General features: G+C 41.4%; 1 protein-coding gene across 1 annotated transcript in view; it reads right to left on the bottom strand.

Annotated features, from left to right (window-relative positions):
• The window catches only part of LOC104369707 (protein FRA10AC1), a 29,343-nt gene extending 27,299 nt beyond the window's left edge, over window positions 1–2,044 (bottom strand). The window contains 1 exon segment of the mRNA XM_086616510.1: window positions 2,015–2,044. Coding sequence (XP_086472636.1) covers window positions 2,015–2,044 — 30 coding nt within the window.
• Window positions 2,045–19,165: the final 17,121 nt, after the last annotated feature.

The raw sequence follows: 19,165 nt of genomic DNA on the forward strand, positions 1-19,165 counted from the left end.
GATGAATTCAGAGTGAAAAAGAGTACAACCCATGACTGACACCGTGACTCTTCTAGGTCACTCTTTCGAAGGCAACAGCAGGACGAGCAGGTGCTGTACCGAAGTTGGGTTTGACATCAGCAGCTCCAGCAGTGCTGGACAGCACTCTTAGAGGCTGGGACTGAACAATTACTGATCTGATGCCTTAGGATGACACCAAGATGACCTGACTTTTAGGTAAACAGAAAAATGAACTCCATCAAAGAATCTTATCCATAAATTAATCTTCCCTTTTGGAAGGACAGTGTAAACAGACACCTGCTTAATGTTGTGAAATTTCAAGACTGATTTCTCCCCTTCTGCACAAAAAAAGCCAAACAACAATCTCAGATAAGGAAAATGTATTTAACTGTAGTAAGAGAGGGGCAGATACCATAGCTTTATGCTCAAGCTAGTAGATTTTAAGAGAGGCATATGTAGACATGGACATGCAAAATTGTCAAGCAAATTTAAAATAACTACTTTCACTATTTGATAAACCCTTTAATATAATCTTCGCTTTGATGGAATTTGTCTGAAACTCAGAATGCTTTTAGTAAATTAGTGAGGTAAATATGAAACATTTTATCAAAACATGAACCTGAAAGCTACGTAACTTAAATGGTACAGTGTGTTTTGTCTGTAGCACCAACTTTGAACTTTTTTCCCCAAACAACAAAACAAACTGAAACCACAAAACTAAAACAAGTACCAATATGCTCTGGGATACATTTAAATCACTGCCATTTGAGTAATCCCAACATCTTGGATTAATTAATAGCAAAGCAATTGGAGACAGAACCAAGCCCACTAACTGAAAGCTCCTAACACACACAGTAAATGTACGAACACGGCACGCCACTGACGGCAGACAGAGAAGATGTCAACTGTTGATGCCAAATCGCTGGATTCCCCAGCACCGCATTTACAGGCGGTATTTGCATCCAGAAAAGGCACCTCCTTTAACCATTTCCACTGGGCTAAGTGTACACTAATGAAATGGACACATCATAGTTCATGTCAACTCCTGATCACAACATGTAGCTGAACAGAAAAAGACAGTTGAAAAAAAAAGAGGCAAAACAATCTTACACCTAAAATCCCACCTTGTGGCTCCTGACCTCAGCCCTAATCTTGCTACTCTCCCCTCGCAGGCATCGCTCCCATCCTTCCCTTTATCTGCCCACCACACAGGTCTGTGCTCATGCCTGCTCACAGCCTGGACGTGGTCCAAAACAGATCTAAGTGCTCATTTTCGTACCAACAGACTACCCTGGGAGAGGCTGAAGGGAGCATGGGATCTAGAACAGGGCTTGAGGTGCCATCCTGGCTGGATAAAGGGTGCCATGTGGAGGGTCGGCATGCTCCACTGCAAAATGCTTTTCCCACCTTGATGCTGTCTTTGAGATTTCGCAACCCCTACTTGGGGGGAAAAAAAAAAAAACCACAATTAATTTCAAACCTACTCTTCCTTGTAAAACCAACTACGAGGAGTACTTGCATATACTGAACAGCGAACACCTCTAACAATGGGAAAAGACACCCACAAGATACTGCCCTTTATTAAAACTCTAAAACTATGGAAGGAGGAGTAAAAGGTAGATAACAGCAGACCACGACGTGAGCATTAGCGCTGTGCGGGGCTTCACGGAGAAAAATCAATCCGAAAACCGGCCCGCGTGCGTCTGACACGTCTTCCGAAGCCGTTCCCGTGCCCGGAACGCCGCCCAGCCCTGCACCGGCCCGCCACGCCCGGCCCGCCGCCACCGGAGCGGCTCTCGGCGGCCGCACGGTACGGGCCGGGACCCCCCGCCGGCCGCACGGGGATCGCCGCTCGCCCCTCTCCCCCGCCAGGCCCGGCCAGGCCCCTCCGCCGGCCCCGGCCCCAACCCGCCGCCATGGAGGCCGCAGCGGAGGCCGCGGCCTGCCGCTGCGCCGCCGCCCGCCCCCGCCGGGCCGCCTCCCTTCGTCCCTCCCTCCCGGCCCCACTCACGGCCGCGGAGAGGCGCAGCTGGTTGGGCACCATGGCGTCGGCGCGGCCCGCCCGCCCGGCGGGGGCAGCGAGCTGGGGGCGCGGGGGAAGGCCGCCTGTGCCGCCCGGCCCCGGTCGCCAGCCGCGGCGCTGCTCCGCGAGCTGCTCCCACAGGCCCCTCCTGGAAACCGGGGGCAGAGGCGGAGCAGGGCCGCGCCGGGGCCTGCCTCCCTCCGCCGCTGGCGGGCGGCGCGGCGCGGCGCAGGGCACAGGGGCGCGGGAAGGCGGTGGAACGCGGCGGGGCGCCGGCGGGCGGGGGAGGGCGAGGGCGAGCCGTGCCGGCAGGGGAGGGGAGAGGAAAGCCGCTCATCATGTTTAGGGCAGGGGAGTCTCCCTGCCCGGGAACCCGGTGCGCGGCCCCGGCTGCGGCGGTCTCCGCCTCTGGGAAGGTAGGACTCTGCTGCAGCGGGTCCCAGGGAGGCCTTGGCGAGCCCCTCTCTCCCCTCCCCGTTCCGCTTCGGCCCCGCACCGCACGCGGCGCTTTCAGGGAGGGAATCCCCGTTGGAAGAGCTGAGCTGGGGAGGGGGCGTAACGGCTCAGAGCCGGTGGCGGACACCGGACTTGGTGGGGTCCCGCGGAGAGGGCTCGGGGAGGCGGGGGTCGCTCTGGAGGAGGCCCCTCGGCGGGAGGGCGCTGCCGGGCGGCCCCGTGGCCGCGCTTCATACGGTAGGTGTGCGCGCAGCCCTCGCCGCGGCACAGGGCTCGGTTCACAGCCGCATTAGCCCCCTGGCAGCCTCGGCGAGGTGACACGTAACATTGATTTACGAGTGCTTGGGCGGTTTCTCTTCTTTTCAATCGCATCTCGCAGTTAGAAGAAGGACAGGCAGTATGTGACCCAGTTTCTCCGCGAGGACCAACGGCAACTGGGTGATAGAGTTTGGGAGTCTGTGGGCTGCATCAGAGAAAGCTTTATAAACCAAAACTGTGTTCTCATAAGCTAGCTGGGAAAAAACCAGTCTTCAGCATTAAGTCATCAGATACGGCAAGTAGCTGTCACGGAGTTGATATCGTTTCCCATCAGACATTAAGGCACACAATACCTGAACCAGCGTTTTGACTGCCGAGGTCTGAAATGCCTTCATCCATCACAGATACTTTCTTCTGGACTGTATCAGAGTTTCCAACCATGTTATTGATTTCTAGAGTCTTAAACCACAGATACACTTAATACAGAGAAATTTTCAAAATTGAAATCCTACTGTCATTGTAGTATATAAGTTGTAAAATGTAAGTTGTAGCTAGTTGTTGTTACGCAGTAAGGCGATCTTCACCTTGGCTACTGAATTTCAGTTTTAAAAGCAAAAGTATTTTTTCTCCTGACCTAGTATTTGTGTTGCCATTATCACTCTGAAGGGATATAAAGATGATGCTCAAGTGTCCCGTGGAAAGGAACCAAGTGGCTATTTGCTTATTAGAGTGCATGCACTATTGTACTGAAGTCTAGTGAATGTGGCCTGTTTCCTCTAAAGGACAGAGACTCTGTTGCAAAAGTAGAATTATCCTAATGAATAATTAAATATCTCAAAATAAATAATATATACCCACGAAGCTGTAATAGCAGGCATCTGTTTTTTGTTTCTGTCTTACGGAAATGGCAGACCGCTTTAGTGTGAATGAATCCTGACATGATTCTGGAAACTGGGCCAACATCATTGATTATGCACTTTGAAGAGAAGTGGGAAAGGTGGAATATTTACAATTCTTGAATCTCTTGGCATCGTGCTGTGGCCACAAAAGCCTGCATATAGAAAAAATAAAGTTTCTGGGACAGGAAAGTTCTGCAGTGAGTCCAACTATAGCAACTGTTGTAGATGCTGAAGTTATTTTATAAACAGCTTTTCTGTTTATAAAATCTTACTGTGTTATGCTTTTCTGATGTTTGACTGTACTACTTTCAGACATTACCTGACTGCTTTTTTTTTATGTGGGCTACAGTAAGCTACAGCTGGGGAAGTGGATCAGAGATGGCCTCCTAAATAAACTGGAAGTTGAAACTGGACTTGTCCTTAGCCCTTGGTATATGGATTACAGCTTGGTCCTATCTCAAGATTTTAAATCTAACATTCATATGCTTTGACATCAAAAGGACAGTTCTCTCATCCAAGTCCCACAAAACTGAAAGATATGGGAAAAAGAAGAGGTGAGCATAGCTCTTTGCAGGGTGGGAAGCACTATGGTTTACATTTGATTTCAGTGGTTGTATAACCAAACCTTAGGAGCACAGTTTTCCATTAGAGGTAAATCAATCTATGGGTTTGCTGCTGAAGAGAGCATTTCTCTTCTTGAACTGGCATTGGTGCTTGTCTGACCACTTATGTTGAACGGCAGTATTTAATTTTCTGCCAGTCTAGCTCCTCTGGCTATCCTTCTGTGGTGTCTGATGAGTAACAGTACTGGTGCAAAAAAAAGGTTAAGGATGGAGGGATGGGACAGGATGGAAGGGGGAGGAGTGGAACAAGGGTGGCCCTTTCAGCAGCAACTCTCTATTAGATTAGCTTAACAGTAATGTGAAGCTATACTCTTCAATTACAATAGCCTTGAACTTCATGGCCCACAAAGGAGACAGCATCTCTGTAGTTCTTACTTTACTCCTGCCGTAAATCTGGAAATGGGCTAAGTATGAGAGCTAGTGTATCCAGAAAGCTTAAGTCAGACATGATTTTAAAACCTTCAAGAAGTAAATGTTTTCCCTCCCAAGTTTTCAAATTGTTGACATATTCTTTACTCAACTTTCGTCCCTCAGTTTTTCTAATGACTTAGTATGACAGTTCCATAGGAAGTTTTGGGAAGAAGAAATGGAAATTTCTTCCCCCTAAATTCTTCCCAGGCATATTCTTAATAATACAATGTCCATGATTCTGAAATAACTCCCAATAGTTCATCAGCTTCTCTCTATTTACATTTGTTCTGTCTTCCAGTCAGCTATGTAATCACAAATCATATTATGCAGACCATGGAGATAGCCTCAGTACACAAAAAAATGGACAACAAGGGACAGTTTTATTTGATTGAATTTGCCGTTTCTCAGCCATTCAAATACATTAAATGGGTGGCAAAACTGTTGCTGACATCATTATGAATACATATTGACTCATGGCATTTGTACTGGAGACCGAAATGTGCATTTTAACATCTGGGATGTGTTCAGGACAGACCTCTGACCTTTCTTATCATTTTGGGATGGCATTATGTTTACTGAAGCAACCTGTTCATCTATTTCCCCCATACTTTTACAAAGGGTACTTTCATCAGTGTGTATGTACCAAAAGAAGGTATGAAATGCTAGAGATGCAGAATTCAAAGGACCATACCTGACATACTTAGAATCATAGAATGATTTGGGTTGGAATGGACCTTTAAAGGTCATCTAGTCCAACTCCCCTGCAGTGAGCAGGGATATCTTCAACTAGCTCAGGTTGCTCAGAGCCCTGTCCAGCCTGACCTTGAATGTTTCCAGGGATGGGGCTATTCCTGAAAGCTTACAGTATAGGAGATTTCACTGCATAAATAGCTTAATCTATTAACCTCTTAGGTATATAGGGTTTTTTTTCCTAATACCTAAGATAAATCTCCTTTGTTGCTATTTGAGATAATTTCTTAATGCCCTACACTAGTTAATACAGAACGCAAGAATTGGTCATCATTTTATTAATGAATCTTTAAATGCTTGAAGACTTACATGCCCACATTCTTCCCTTTTTGAAGATAATTAAATAAAAATATTTCATCTTTTCCATATAGGTTACATTTTTGAGAGCTCTTATGTATTTTATTGTTTCAGACTCTGATTTCTCTCTATATTTTTAAGAAACACTGAGCACAGCCATTTAGTCCTTATCAGTATTTAGGTAGGAGGAAATACTTCAACCTTCCTGCAGGAGATCATTACCTCCTAAGATCTTCTGGTAAGATTGCTTAAACTCAACAGCCTCAGATTTGTTTGATCAAAATTAGTTTGGTTAGCTGATTAAAAAACTGGTCCAGTTTTTAATGAAGCAAATCAAGCAGCTTTGTCATCAGGTCAGAAGAGGCAGCTACCACTGGTATGGAGAGCAAGGGCAAGGTGGTCACTGACAACATAGCCATTTTAAGAGCTGTTTGCAGAGGACATGTATGACTACGTTTGAGTTCGATTATGAGAAAGTAATGTGGAAACATCAAGAATGCTAGTAAAACTGAGATTTATCATGTGTAATCTTTCCTTGTTCTCCATTAAGTCAGTTATTTTGTTGAAAACCAAGGAAATTAGACTTTCTAACATTATTTGATATTGGCACTTTCTTATCTTCTACATGTCTATGAAGTAAGTTGCCAAATAATTTATTTTCATGTCTTCATAGTGCGAACAGTCTCATGGCATCTGTCGTGTTCCTGATTTTCATCTCCCTCTGTCTGAAGTCCCCTAGTAATTTTTAGAATCATAGAATCGTAGAATCATAGAATCATAGAATGGCATAGGCTGGAAGGGACCTTAGAGATCATCTAATCCAAACTCCCTGTCATGGGCAGGGACGCCTCTCAACTAGATCAGGCTACTCAAGGCTCTGTCCAACCTGGCCTTGAACACCTCCAGGGAGGGGGCATCCACAACTTCTCTGGGCAATTTATTCCAAAGTCTTACCACCCTCGTACTGAAGAATTTCTTCCTAAGATCTAATCTAAATCTGTTCTCCTTCAACTTAAACCCATTTCCCCTTGTCTTATTGGTGGACACTCTTGTAAAAAGTCCCTCCCCAGCCTTCCTGTAGGTTCCCTTCAGGTATGGAAGGCAGCTATTGGGTGCCCCCGAAGTCTTCTCTTTTCAAGGCTGAACAATCCCATCTCCCGCAACCTGTCCTCATAGCAGAGGTGCTCCAGCCCCTGGATCATCTTTGTGGCCCTCCTCTGAAGAAGAGCACATAGAACTAAAAACAGACATTCACATATGCCAGTAACATTACATTCAGTAGGTGTAGTTGTTCTTCTTTTGATGTTCCTGTGTGCAACTTTAGGGATGCACTGTGCCTCCTGACAAGCCCTGAGCAAGATACATACTTGTCAGCCAGCTGACACCCAAGCCTAAGACTTCCTGATAGTCAGGGAAAACCAGTGGGGCTGTGCTGAGGGGCAGTGGCTTTTGCTCAGCAATTCCCATCACTGGAAGTGGTCACTACAGACTAGTCATTAAAAACTACCGTCATTCTGTAATCATCTAGAGGTTATGTAAAGAGAGCAGGCTGTTGAAATGCCTATTTATTTTGTCAGATTGAGTAAATACTATGTTCCACGTGTTTTGTTATATAAAGAATATCAGACATGGAGTTTAACTAGCCACTAGATGTCAATGTTATTGTGCTAAAAGGCAAATGCAGTTTTATTTGTTTGGCTGATAATTATTAAATAAAAGCACTTCTGGATTTAATTTTTTTTCTAGTATTATTGAGTGAGTTACAAAAAAATATCATAGACAAGCTCGTGCTGTGTCCATTATTTCAAGAGCAGCTGTGCTCTTTTATGCTATTTTGGAGTTGCAATTACCATTTCAGTGTGTAATCATTGTCAGAAAAGTGCCTTTGAAAAAATAGCATCTGATTGTTCATCAGTTTCCTCCCTTGTTCCAAAATCCCAGATCTCTGTCTAAATAACTGCAATCATTGTATTGCATGATATTTGTTAATGAGATAAAATAGAGATAATAATATGATACCTAATCCTATTATAAAAGTATAGAATTCCTAAATTCCAATTATCGGTGAGAATTTTCCTCTTAATTATTCCTGTTTAACACCATCGGAGATCAATGTCAAATACACCATGTAGGGACAGAATTTCTAGAACACTAAGGCTTCCAATATGATAAACAATTTGGAAAACTTGGTTCTTTTGATAATCTGCCCCTGATTCTGTATAACTAAAGGCAGAGCCGACAGATGATGGGATTTCAGAAGGCTACATGAAGTAGAATTTGATCCATGGACCTTTCTTGTTCCAGGTTCCTTTACTTCTAGGGTGAACACATCACTCCAGACCTCTACATCTGCTTAGTGCCTAATGCAGTGTCAGACTTTTATCTGTTGAGGGCTGTGGTTCTGTTGGCTGTCTACAAAGCACTTTGAGATCAAAGTTTGGGAATTAGTTTTATAAAAACTAATCCAAACCTCAGGAGAGGATAGTACACATCTCAAACTCCTGGTTAACCTTATTCTGCTGATAGGAGAAAAAAAGATATCAAAGGCTTTTATTAAAAATGGAGTTGAAACTTTCAATTGATGTGAAAATCTCCAAGAAGAAAAATATGAGGAAATTGCTTCATTATCATGGACTGAGCTAGTTTAATTCATGCTTAATACTGTATTTGATGGTAACCTCACGTACACTCTTAACATGCTAATGAATCACAGATAAATGAAAACTTATAACTTTTAATTTCTAACATCTGTTTTAGTTTTCTTGTTTATGGATACAGTTATGTAAGAATCTTATCATAATATCTTGAAACCAGATTGTTTCATTCATTCATTCTGTTGCACCCATAGCAGATCCTAAAACTTCTGTGAACTTCAAAAAAGATCTTTAAAATAAACTAAGCTGCAAGCCCTTGTTAATATGTGTATTGTAAATAAAGCCAGTATGGCCATCTAAAGACTAACTGATTCAGTTATGGAAATAATAAGGCAGACTTGCATCAACAAATAATTCATGGAAGCAACCCTCGCATAGTATCTCTACAGTTGGCTGGGTTTTTTTGACAAAAAGTAGAGAATTTTACATGATAAATCCCCTAGAGATATATTATGTAGACTCCGGTCTGTTGTCCTTTAATTGTCACGGCTACTGCCACAGTTGTTGTGTGGCAGGTAATTTTGTTCTCCAGAGCTTACAGTCTGGCAGCTCTTCTGAGAACAAAGCTCACTAAGAGATTACACATGCATGTAGGCATGCATAAACAAGTATAGTGGCTTCAGCCTATCAAGAATTTAATTAAAAAGTAATTATCAATATGCACAAAATACTACTACTTAGTTTTATCAACGTACATTGAAATAAATGGAATACAGAAACTAATTCCTCCAGTGTATTCCAGTTTTCATTTGAGATTTTAGAAATGCATTATGCTTAAATTCCCCAAAGTATGAACATTTTCCTAAGAGAGCAAAGAACACTTAATCCTACTTTTATGTCTAGATCTGTTATGGTGAAAAGCGACTGATGGTATTCAAATACATAAATCCAAGAAAAAGGGAAATCTGTTTTTTCCAGTTTAATATCAGAGTTATTATATGAGGGAAAAATGAAAGAAAATCATAAGCAAGAGACAAAGAAAATATAGTAAAGTGGAAATAAAAAAAAAACCCCAACCAACCAACAGACAAGCAATGTACTTGTTTTCTTTAAATTCTATTGTTTCCTGCTGGATTTGTTTTGTGAAAATAAGAAGAATATGTGAGCAAAATTACAGTCCATTGCACTTTTAAATCACAGTGGAAAAGATACGCATTCCCTTGTTTCCTGATACACGTTTTTATGCATCATGTCTACCATGTATATATATTCATTAATAATTCACTTATGATGAGAACTGAGAGAAGGTACTAATCATTTATAGTCAAATGTATGGAATCTTAAGTCTTCTGTACAAAAAGGTGAGTGACGAGTCACTGTCTTGAGTCATAGAAGCAGTTAAGCACTGCTCATATACCTGGCATAGAAAACCTGGAAAAGTGCCTCAGAGTCTGAGTCTAAGATATAATGTAATAGAAAAATAAGGTCTTACTCTTGCATGCACGTTTCAGAAAAAAACTCTGTTTTAGATGTGTGTTGCTTAACCAAAAGTATAGATCTTAACCCAGGAATCAAGAAGATCAGTCCTGCAAACTGTACAATGCAGCTGGTCAAGCGTGTTCGTCACAGTATTTTCCACTGGTTGTCCTAAAGCTAAGGAAATATTTCATAGCAGAGATTATTTGCAATATACGGTGGTATAGTCAGTGTTAGGAATCTTGCAGATAGGTTTTTTAAAATAAGAGCATAATAGGGCATAACGGTGACAGAATCAGCCCTTGTTCCACCTTATGATTTCAGTGGGATTACTTACTTAGTCGAGTAGTACAGTGACTGCATGTAGAGGCTGATAGTATCTGGGTTGAGGTGATCGATAGCTGATCATTCAGTGGAAACTGAAGTATACAAGGATATAAAGAGGCTGCTCTGAACAGTGAAGTGAGATGAATCAGTAAAAATTCCTATTTCACTTTATTTTATGAACATGCTTATAGAGTACTACTGTGAGACCTCATTTAATTAATATACCGTAGCCATTCTGTTAGAACTGACATTTCATTAGTAAAAGTATACTATTGATTGCCAGATTTTGGAAATAATTGGGTTTATATTTCAAATTAAATACAATTTCGTGTTATTTAATCACCAATATCATTCAGACATCAAGAACTGAAATACTATCTACCTTTCTATTGAAAGTATTGCCAGGATACTATTCATTCCATGGCACCTAAGTGGAGTGGGAAGGATAACTATCCTAAAGGGGAACAATTAGTCTAACTTAGTTTCAGATATCATGTTATGTTAGTTACAGCCAGCAACACTGAGCCGTGCAATATTCACGACTCTAGAAGTAAAAATGGCAGACTCAAAAAACTGCTGAGGAAAGTGTCTGTAACAAGTAAAAAGAAATAAGCCAGCTTGTACCTTGGGGGAATCACAAGCGATTTGCAAGCAACACGTTAAAATGTTAACAGTTACATATCTAGATGACTGCCTTTCCTGAATGGAAATGAAACATAATAACATGAAAGATAAGGGTCAGGACGTGAAGTGAGATTTGAGTGAAAAAACATTTTCTTTAGCATACCATGGAATTTTCTTTCAAGTTTGCATTACACTGTCCTCAAATATACATTTCTTAAAAGATGGCTTGTATTACTTGTAGTTATATTAGGATCTGTTTTAATATATTTTCGTAATCTTGTTCTGGTCAATCCATGCCACTCTTTCCCTGTACAACTAACTTTTATTTGAACCTCAGCCTTAACAGAGTCGGTATTTGGCAGGTCCTCAAAAACTTCTGCATGTTCAAGCTTGACAAAATCTTTCCTATGATTCCAAATTTTTTGTCAGACAAATTTTGTAGGTTTCATAACCTTAACAATCAAATGACACTTCTGTAGCACACTTCACTGTTTTATGCAGTATATGAGTTGGAAAGTTATGTATAAGCAGTTTTTCACTTGCACTATCCATTAAACTGTAGACAGGGAGGTAACTTCCAAAATTAACATTAGCTTTGTCAGCATTGTCAGAGGATACACTGCCAGAAGTTCAAAACAACGGTATGTAGAACAATTTTTTAATGTGGTTTCATTGCTGTCTTGAAAGTAATCAAGTAGATGATGAATTGTCATTCTTTCAACTCTGTAGTAAGAACAACTAGCGAAGCATTTTGATACTTTCTTACTTGGAGACATGCCAATGCCTGCAGAAAAATATGCCCATACAACAAAATAGGAAATTGTTTTCCCAGTTAAAAAGAAGCTAATGTGCTATTAATATATGAAGATACTGTTGTATTGGGATCTAACACTAGAGTATGAGAAACACAGCCTTAAACTTACAGCCACATCCATGATTTGTATTGATTTGCAGTTCAGTGCAGTCTTAGAACAATACAAATACCCCGACCTCAGAGCCTGAGAATCTTTTATGAAAGGGCACCGCAGCCCAGCTCACAGATACAGCTGCCCGTCAGCCACATCCACGCAGATCCTCTATGTCCTCAGCAAAGAAGGATTTAGCTGTCTTCCTAACCATCACCCATTCTGAATCTATAGCAACCCTCCTCTAATATGCGAAGCTATTTTTAGCATCAAGGCAGCCTTGAAAACAGCTCAGCAGGTAAAGCATGAAAAGAATGAATAAGAGGTTGTGGTGCTCGCCTGTGAGCAGAAGCTATATTTAGCTCTTAAAAGAGAGAGAGAGATCTTAATATATATTGTGTGTATATAAAGGGAGATCTGCCTCCCTCAGGGGAGGCAGAGGTGTCAGAAACATAGAGTGGAGCATTATTGCTACTTCTGACCTGAGCAGTTATCTAAAAAATCATTATTTCAGATTGTTCTGTTTAGGAAAATAAATGGTTAATGGAATCAGGTATCTTTGATTCAGTCTTTATTTGCAAAGAATGTATAGCATTCATTTCCCTGAGTGAAGAGCAAATCGAACAGCAGGAGACTATTTGCAGCTCCAAGCTTTTTCAGCTGATACTTGCTCCAAGAAGTTCTCTAGGGATGTTTCTCAGGTGCCGCTTTCCAATGCCCGGGGTCCACGATCTTGGTTTCTGTGATGTCTCTACTGCTCTCTGAGTTCCCACTCCTGTTTTCTTGTCCTTCTCTTTTTCTCTTATATATTCATCCATTTGCTTAAAAAAATGCTTAGGAAAAAAAGCCATGTGCTTTTGTCTAGTCAGTAGTGTGTGCTACTTATTTAGCTGGGGAGCTATATTGCGTCATGAAGAAGCTTATTATTTCTTACTAGTGTATTATATTGAGGCTGGGAATTAGGCCCTCCAGTTTTAATGACTCTTTGCCTAAATCACGAGGGCAGCAACAGTGGAAACTTGCAGATGCCTAGAAGTGATTGGTGTCTAAAAGAAAGTCAGCTGTATGGAATTTGGTTTGCTGTCTTAGAAAAGTGATATATAGGAAGCATTGTAAGCTCAAAATGTGAATGTTAACCATCCTCAAGGTAGAGAAAATCCTTTAGCTTCTGAGCAGTCATAACTAAAACATGTATCTCTCTGTTGCTATGAAAATTACATTAAAAACTACAGCCTGTTCTTAGATACGATGTGTTGGTTTTGCTCTCCCACTGCAGAGGGAGAGAGCCAGCAGCCAAAAGAGCAAATACTTTCTTAAAGCTATACTGAGTAAATAGCATGTTAGCATATGAGCAAACAAATGTGATGGACTTCTTCAGCCCTCCAAAGTCTCCTCTGCAGGGGGATGTGGTTCGTAAGGAAAAGGGACTGGGGAGTTCAGCTTGGTGTGGTACCTTATTTGATGGAGAATCTGTGCTGGGCTTGTGCAGTGGCAGTGTGCCCACCATAGGATGTGGAGGGGTAGGGTGTCAGGCAGATGTAGTATTTGCTTGAGGTAAAAGGGATTAACTCTTACTGAAATAAGGTATTTTTCCAAATTTCTTGAGTTGTTAAGAACCATAAAAACATCAGTGAAATACACTTGTGGAGCTATCACCAACGACCCCTTAAAATGTTTCAGCGCTGATCCAAATCCCAGCTTCATAAGACATTTTGATGAGCAATGAAGAAACAATAGTAAGCATTTGATGAGGCCCATCCCTCTCATTGTGCAATTTGTTATGTCAGTGGCCCTCCAGCGAGGCCTTTACTTGAGCTATTTCAGTGACTTCGGTGGCACTGAGATTTCTTTCATCGTGAATTATTCAGGATGTAGAAACCTTCTGGTTTTGACAAGTAAAGATTCTCTTCTAAAAATCCTGTTATCTCTGCCATGTAACAAATAAAGTTCCATGTACATTTAAATAAATAACATTTAATTACTTTTTCCTGTCCAAAAAATAACAAAATTGAATACAATTTATAAAGATTAGAATAATTCTGCAGGGAGTCAATGCCATAAAAAAAAGTACAGAAGGGCAATGTAAGATAGCACAGGTCAGGGAAAGGATTTTATAACATGCCGTCTGTTTTTAATTAGCATCTTGGCAAACTGGAAGAGCTCAAACATTTTTCCATGAAGAAATGTATTATAGACTTTTCTAGCTGCCAATTAAATGGCATTTAGCTGCAGTGACAGTGGTATGTTGTTTTGGGTCTGTAGAAAGCACTTGCTCATGCTAGAAAATCTGGGACATTTTGTTTTGGATACAGAGTTCTTACTGGACTGGATTTTCTATCCCTCTGTATTTTTTGCTGTAGTCGTGAAGGATGCCTCCTATGAACAACTTCTAAATTAATAAATAGTGCAAGGGGCTGGTAGGGTGGAGATTATAATTATCAAGTGTCAGTTTGTATACACTTCTTGAAGGTCTGCCCTCCAGTTAGATGATACTTTTAAACAATGCTAGCTAAATACCAGGGCATTTTATGAGGTTCATATTTTATCCTGTTTGGTCCAGCCTGAGGTAGTTTCTCACCAGTTCTATCCTATGGGTCATTTAAATGTTTATGAGCATTTGTAATAGGAAACTGCCCCTCAAACGTGTGGCTCCCTATACATTTCCTCTAACAGTGAAGCCAATAGTCCCTGCACGCTTGTGTCCTCAGCTGCTTGTTCTGGCTTTAGCAATTCTTGTTTTGTTTTGGAAGGATTCGGGCTTGTTTAGGGCTTCATTTGGTTTTTGTTCTTTTACCAGATCATTTATTTGATCCAGTTTAGAGAACAGCATTCGGGACAGAAACACTGGTAGCAAACTGTGGAAGAGGCAGAAGCAAGAGACTTTGGAAGAGTGGGGAAGAGAGAAACCATCCCATTGAGGAACACAGAACTAAGTTCTTAATATCACCACGTCAGTTTCTTCAGAAGTCATGAGACCATTTCCAATTATAAATTAACCATAGATTTTCTCAATTGTGTCATGCTTTTAATGTCTGATCAGGCCATGTAGGGGGAAAAAAGGCAAAAAAGTAGCTTGCGTTTTTGAATGCAACTTTTGCTCTTTGAGAGGTTCCTATAGAGGGCACTTTAATCTTACAGTAGGATGCACGCTAGGAGGTGAGTCTGATGTCAGTTCCACTGAAGTGGGTGGGCATATTGTCTGGCTGAAAAGTGCCCCCATTTCCAACCTTGCACACATGAGGTGCTGATCTTCTCAGAGTCTAAATTCTATTGATAAATTTTCTTGAAATTTTTTTTGAAATATTGAGAAAGTGCAGATTTCTGCAACAAGTGAAAACCTGTTTTTCCTCTTTATTATTTCCTTTCTTAACACTTCCCTCTAAATTTGGTGTGGTCTCAGTTCATGCTATGAACCATTAAGTAGCACAGCTTCACACACCTTTGAATTGGGCTCTCTTTTGCTCTTGAGCTTATATGTCTGCAGTTTTCATTTCCCTCACTATCTCGAAATATCCGTTGTCAGCATTTTCAAGGCAAAACACAGACAACAGAAACAAAGTGGGAATTATTTGTTTAGAGCTGGAGAAAAGTGTCTAGTATTCAGGAGGGCTGTTAACTTCATGCTACTGGATTTTGTGCTGCAAAGCATACCACTTTGTAACGGAGCTTTTGAGCCATTTGAAAACCTGAGAAAGCAACTGGTCCCACTCTGCTGAAAAACAGAAGGCAGGAGTTGGGGAAGAGCTGAGGAATCTCAGCTCTGGGATTTATATAGGCATCCAATCCCATTCGGACGAGCAGGAATAGACAACCCCAAAGGAAACTGAAGATCAATGTATAACAAGATCGGTAGGATTCATGGGACCTTGCTTATAGTGAAGGGCCAATCCGGTAGCTGAGGTTATGTCCATGTCTGACCTGAAGGATGATTAATAGATTTTCGTCTTTGATAGTTTGTTCTGTTCTTTTTCTTTACTTATATAAGGTAAATCTACTGACCTGTGGCGTTTACCTGCCTGCCTTGGAAGATAGTCAGATCGGCATGAACCATCATCATCCAGTTGAATGTGTAAACACATTGAACATTAGCAGTATTGTCAATATCAACTGTTCAGAAATGATGGATTGGAACCTTAACATTTTGTGATTCTGGTTTAAAAGTCGTATGATAGCAAAACATAGATTTTAGATACTTCATATCTCACTTCTGAGCCTTTATCCCTCTTGGTTACCCAGGAGGTTGGATGAGGTGTCCTTCCTAGGTCCTTCACTGCCTGAGAGAGCCTTTCAGAAATCACAAGGGGTAGAAATCCTGTAGCTTTAAAGTGTCTTCTGAGGTAATATTCTCTACTACTTAAAACCCTACAATTGAAACTAAAGCATTAAGGGTCATAAAGATATCAGAAGTCCTTGGTGGTAACAAAATAAAACCTAGACATAGATGAATCTTGTCTAGCTTCTCTTTGGATGAAATACATTGTGCTTCTGTTTTTATTAAAAAATCACAGTTCAGACAATAGTCCGTCTCTCCCGCCATACTTTTTGTCAGTGGTCAAATTCTGCTGTACCTAAGCCAGCAACCAGTCCTAGAGCCACCTGCACACTCACCAGGATATGTGCAATGGCATAGGTGTTCTGCATCACCATGCAGTTTTGGCTATGAGAACTAAGACCTGCTCTCTTCAGAGGTGATCACTTCTAACTCCCCAGTGAACTGTGAGATGGCTACTTTATGCAACAGAAAGGAGACCACCCTCCAAGGTTTTCTTTCCTCTAAAGTTGGCAGCGATTAAGTAGCCATTTCCTCAGCTTTTTGACACAGGGATTGGCCTGGTTGTTCCGCTTTTAATGAAACTCTTGTGGTATAATAAAAAAGGATGTCCGTAATACGGACCTGTATAGACAGGATAGGGCAAAGTCAGAAGAACTTTCCAAATAAAAAGTTCTGAGCAGCCCTGTGATCATTCCCAAGCTAGTCTGTGCTATGAGCTGTTGTAAAGGCATCTCAAGTTTTATTATGCCTAACCTGCAGAAGGCCTCTTCCTGGCAATGGCTCTTGGTGCCAGATCCACCAGGAAGCATAGTCTTTTCAGAACTGTTTAGAATTCACAAGGCTTAGTTTTGTTTATTGAAAGTACAGCCTTGGTCTCAGCTGCTTTAAATTTGCCATTTGCTGCAGAATTTGTTAAAAGGGTGCCACTGGGAGAACGAAAACTCAGGACTCATGAGACATTTGTAGGAGTCTTTGATCTCAAAATCCTTCTGCTCCGAACACAGTGGTAACGTGGCAATGACAATGTTTTGTTCTTTAGGAGACTCGTGAATATTGGGGTGTGATTTGGACTACTGCGCATCTGTGTGGTGAAACAATATGGGCTTAACACCAAGAACAGTAAAGTTCACTAAAGTCTCACATCACTGCCCGTGGGTTTTGGATTAGGCCACCTAATGTGCAGGCAGCTCATCCTGAGCATAGAAAAGGCAACACAATTTTCTAAAAACAAGATGAAATAAATGATAACTGTAACAGTATATGTATCTGCAAAGGGAAATGTAGGGAACATGTAACCACAGGAAGCTTATTAAAATTTTGTCATATGTTGGTAATGAAAACATATTGGGCTAATGCAAATATGCAAATATAGTCAGTGGAGCAGAGTTAATCCCTCGAAAAAATATGAAATATTTTTAAAAATAATTTTTGGCTCTGTGTTCTGACCGTTTGTGTTTGCTTTCCTCAAATATTTTATCAAACAGGTTTACTCATAGAAGTATTCACATTTTAACCAGATATTTGAGAATACTTGCTAAAAATGTATTTTTAGTAAATATTAGTAATAATAAATGCATGTTTGCTCTAGAAACTAAGCCACAAAAGTTGTGCTAGGTCTGACCAAAGAACACAAGTAACGGTAGGTGTGAATGTCTCTAGTGACAACTAGCAAAAGTATCTTTAATTTTGACCATCATATACCTGCACCAAGCTTGTTAGTAGATGGTTGATTATTATAAAAAATGGTTGTTAACAAACAATTTGGATACACTAGACAAAACAAGCTATTTGATTCCTATAGTATAGAGGGAAAATGTGGGAAATAATCATTCACTAAGGCTTACTTAGCCCTGGTCAAAGTTAAAGAGGTGGAATATCACAGCATATTAATAAAGGTGAAGATTTTTCAGCTAAAACGTTGTCAAATGATGGGAAGCAGCCAGAGTAACGCGAGCTACAACACCCTCATCCCCCCCTGCTGAAACCTTGCCGAAAATAAAATAATAAGAAAATAAATAAATCTTGAGTCACATTGTGCCTAATCAGTACCTGAAAACCAGCAAAAACAAGTTAGCAAGGGCCTAGAGGCAGGCATGGGGATGTGGGCACAGCAGGTCATCGCCCGCTCCGTTGGCCAGAAAACAAACGGCGATGGCAGAGGTAAAGGGTGAGCCAAACGTCGCAATGGCTGGAGAGCAGCTATGCCACTGAAAATCCACGAACCAATTTGTTTTTAAACTACTACACGGCAAGAAATGAGATACTGAGCTTGGCACAAAAGAACCCTGGCAAATGTGATCTATGCCTCTCTTTTGACAGAGCTGTCATAAATATTAATAATATTTGCAGTTTCGGAAAAAGCAGTTGTTTTAGCACGTAGTTTGGAATAGAAGACTAACTTCCAGGCGGTTCTCTGCACGGACAAAACTGGAATCAGGTTACTGCCCTGCTGCAGAATGTGCTTTTGTTACCGAAAAACCGCTACGCTGCAAAGTTTTCAGGACGTTCACAATGTGGCTGGAGTATTAAATAAAAAGAAATGCCTAAGTAATTGATGGTGGATTTCAGTGAATGAGCTGAAGGAAATGAAACACGGGGTTACACCATCAACGGCAAAATATTGCCATGGCAATGGGTTGCTTTGCCAGGAATAAACAAACAAACAACAACAGGCTGCTTCTCTTTCAGCAAAAAGTGAGAGAATTTTCTGTTCTCACCTCACCAAAGTCTGTGCTTTTGGACATCTTGGAGGGGAGAAGATAGTGTACCCTACTTACACGAGTCCCACAAATCCAGCTCCATTCTCAGTCATACAATTAGATCATTTCCAGAGCAAGAAGTAACCTTTATACCCAGGGGAAGACATCAATATTTGCTTTATAATGATTTCAGAGCTTTGGTTACTGTACTTCTGTACTGTTTTCTTACAGAAGGTGGAAGGGCTCAGAAATAAGGCAGCTCTGTGTCACTCCTAGTTGAAGTCAATCCTGCTTCAGGAGAGACTGCCGACAGGGAAGATTTTCTTAAGAGCAAAAACATGGGCCCACACTTAAATTAATAACGAGCTTTAAAAAAACACAATGCAGGGAGCGAAGGAGCTGAGAAAGCGTGAGCTGCCCTTTTCTCCGCAGGCACGGGTGCCAGGCAGGGAGCGTGCCGATGCACAGGCACCGGAGTCCTCTCCCAGCAGCGCCTTTGGAGGGGGCCCTCTGCCTCTGAAAGCTTTCTGGAGGTTTCTGGCCATCCCCA

This window comes from Tauraco erythrolophus, chromosome 9 (genome assembly GCF_009769465.1).
Source record: "Tauraco erythrolophus isolate bTauEry1 chromosome 9, bTauEry1.pri, whole genome shotgun sequence".
Lineage (NCBI taxonomy): Eukaryota > Metazoa > Chordata > Aves > Musophagiformes > Musophagidae > Tauraco > Tauraco erythrolophus.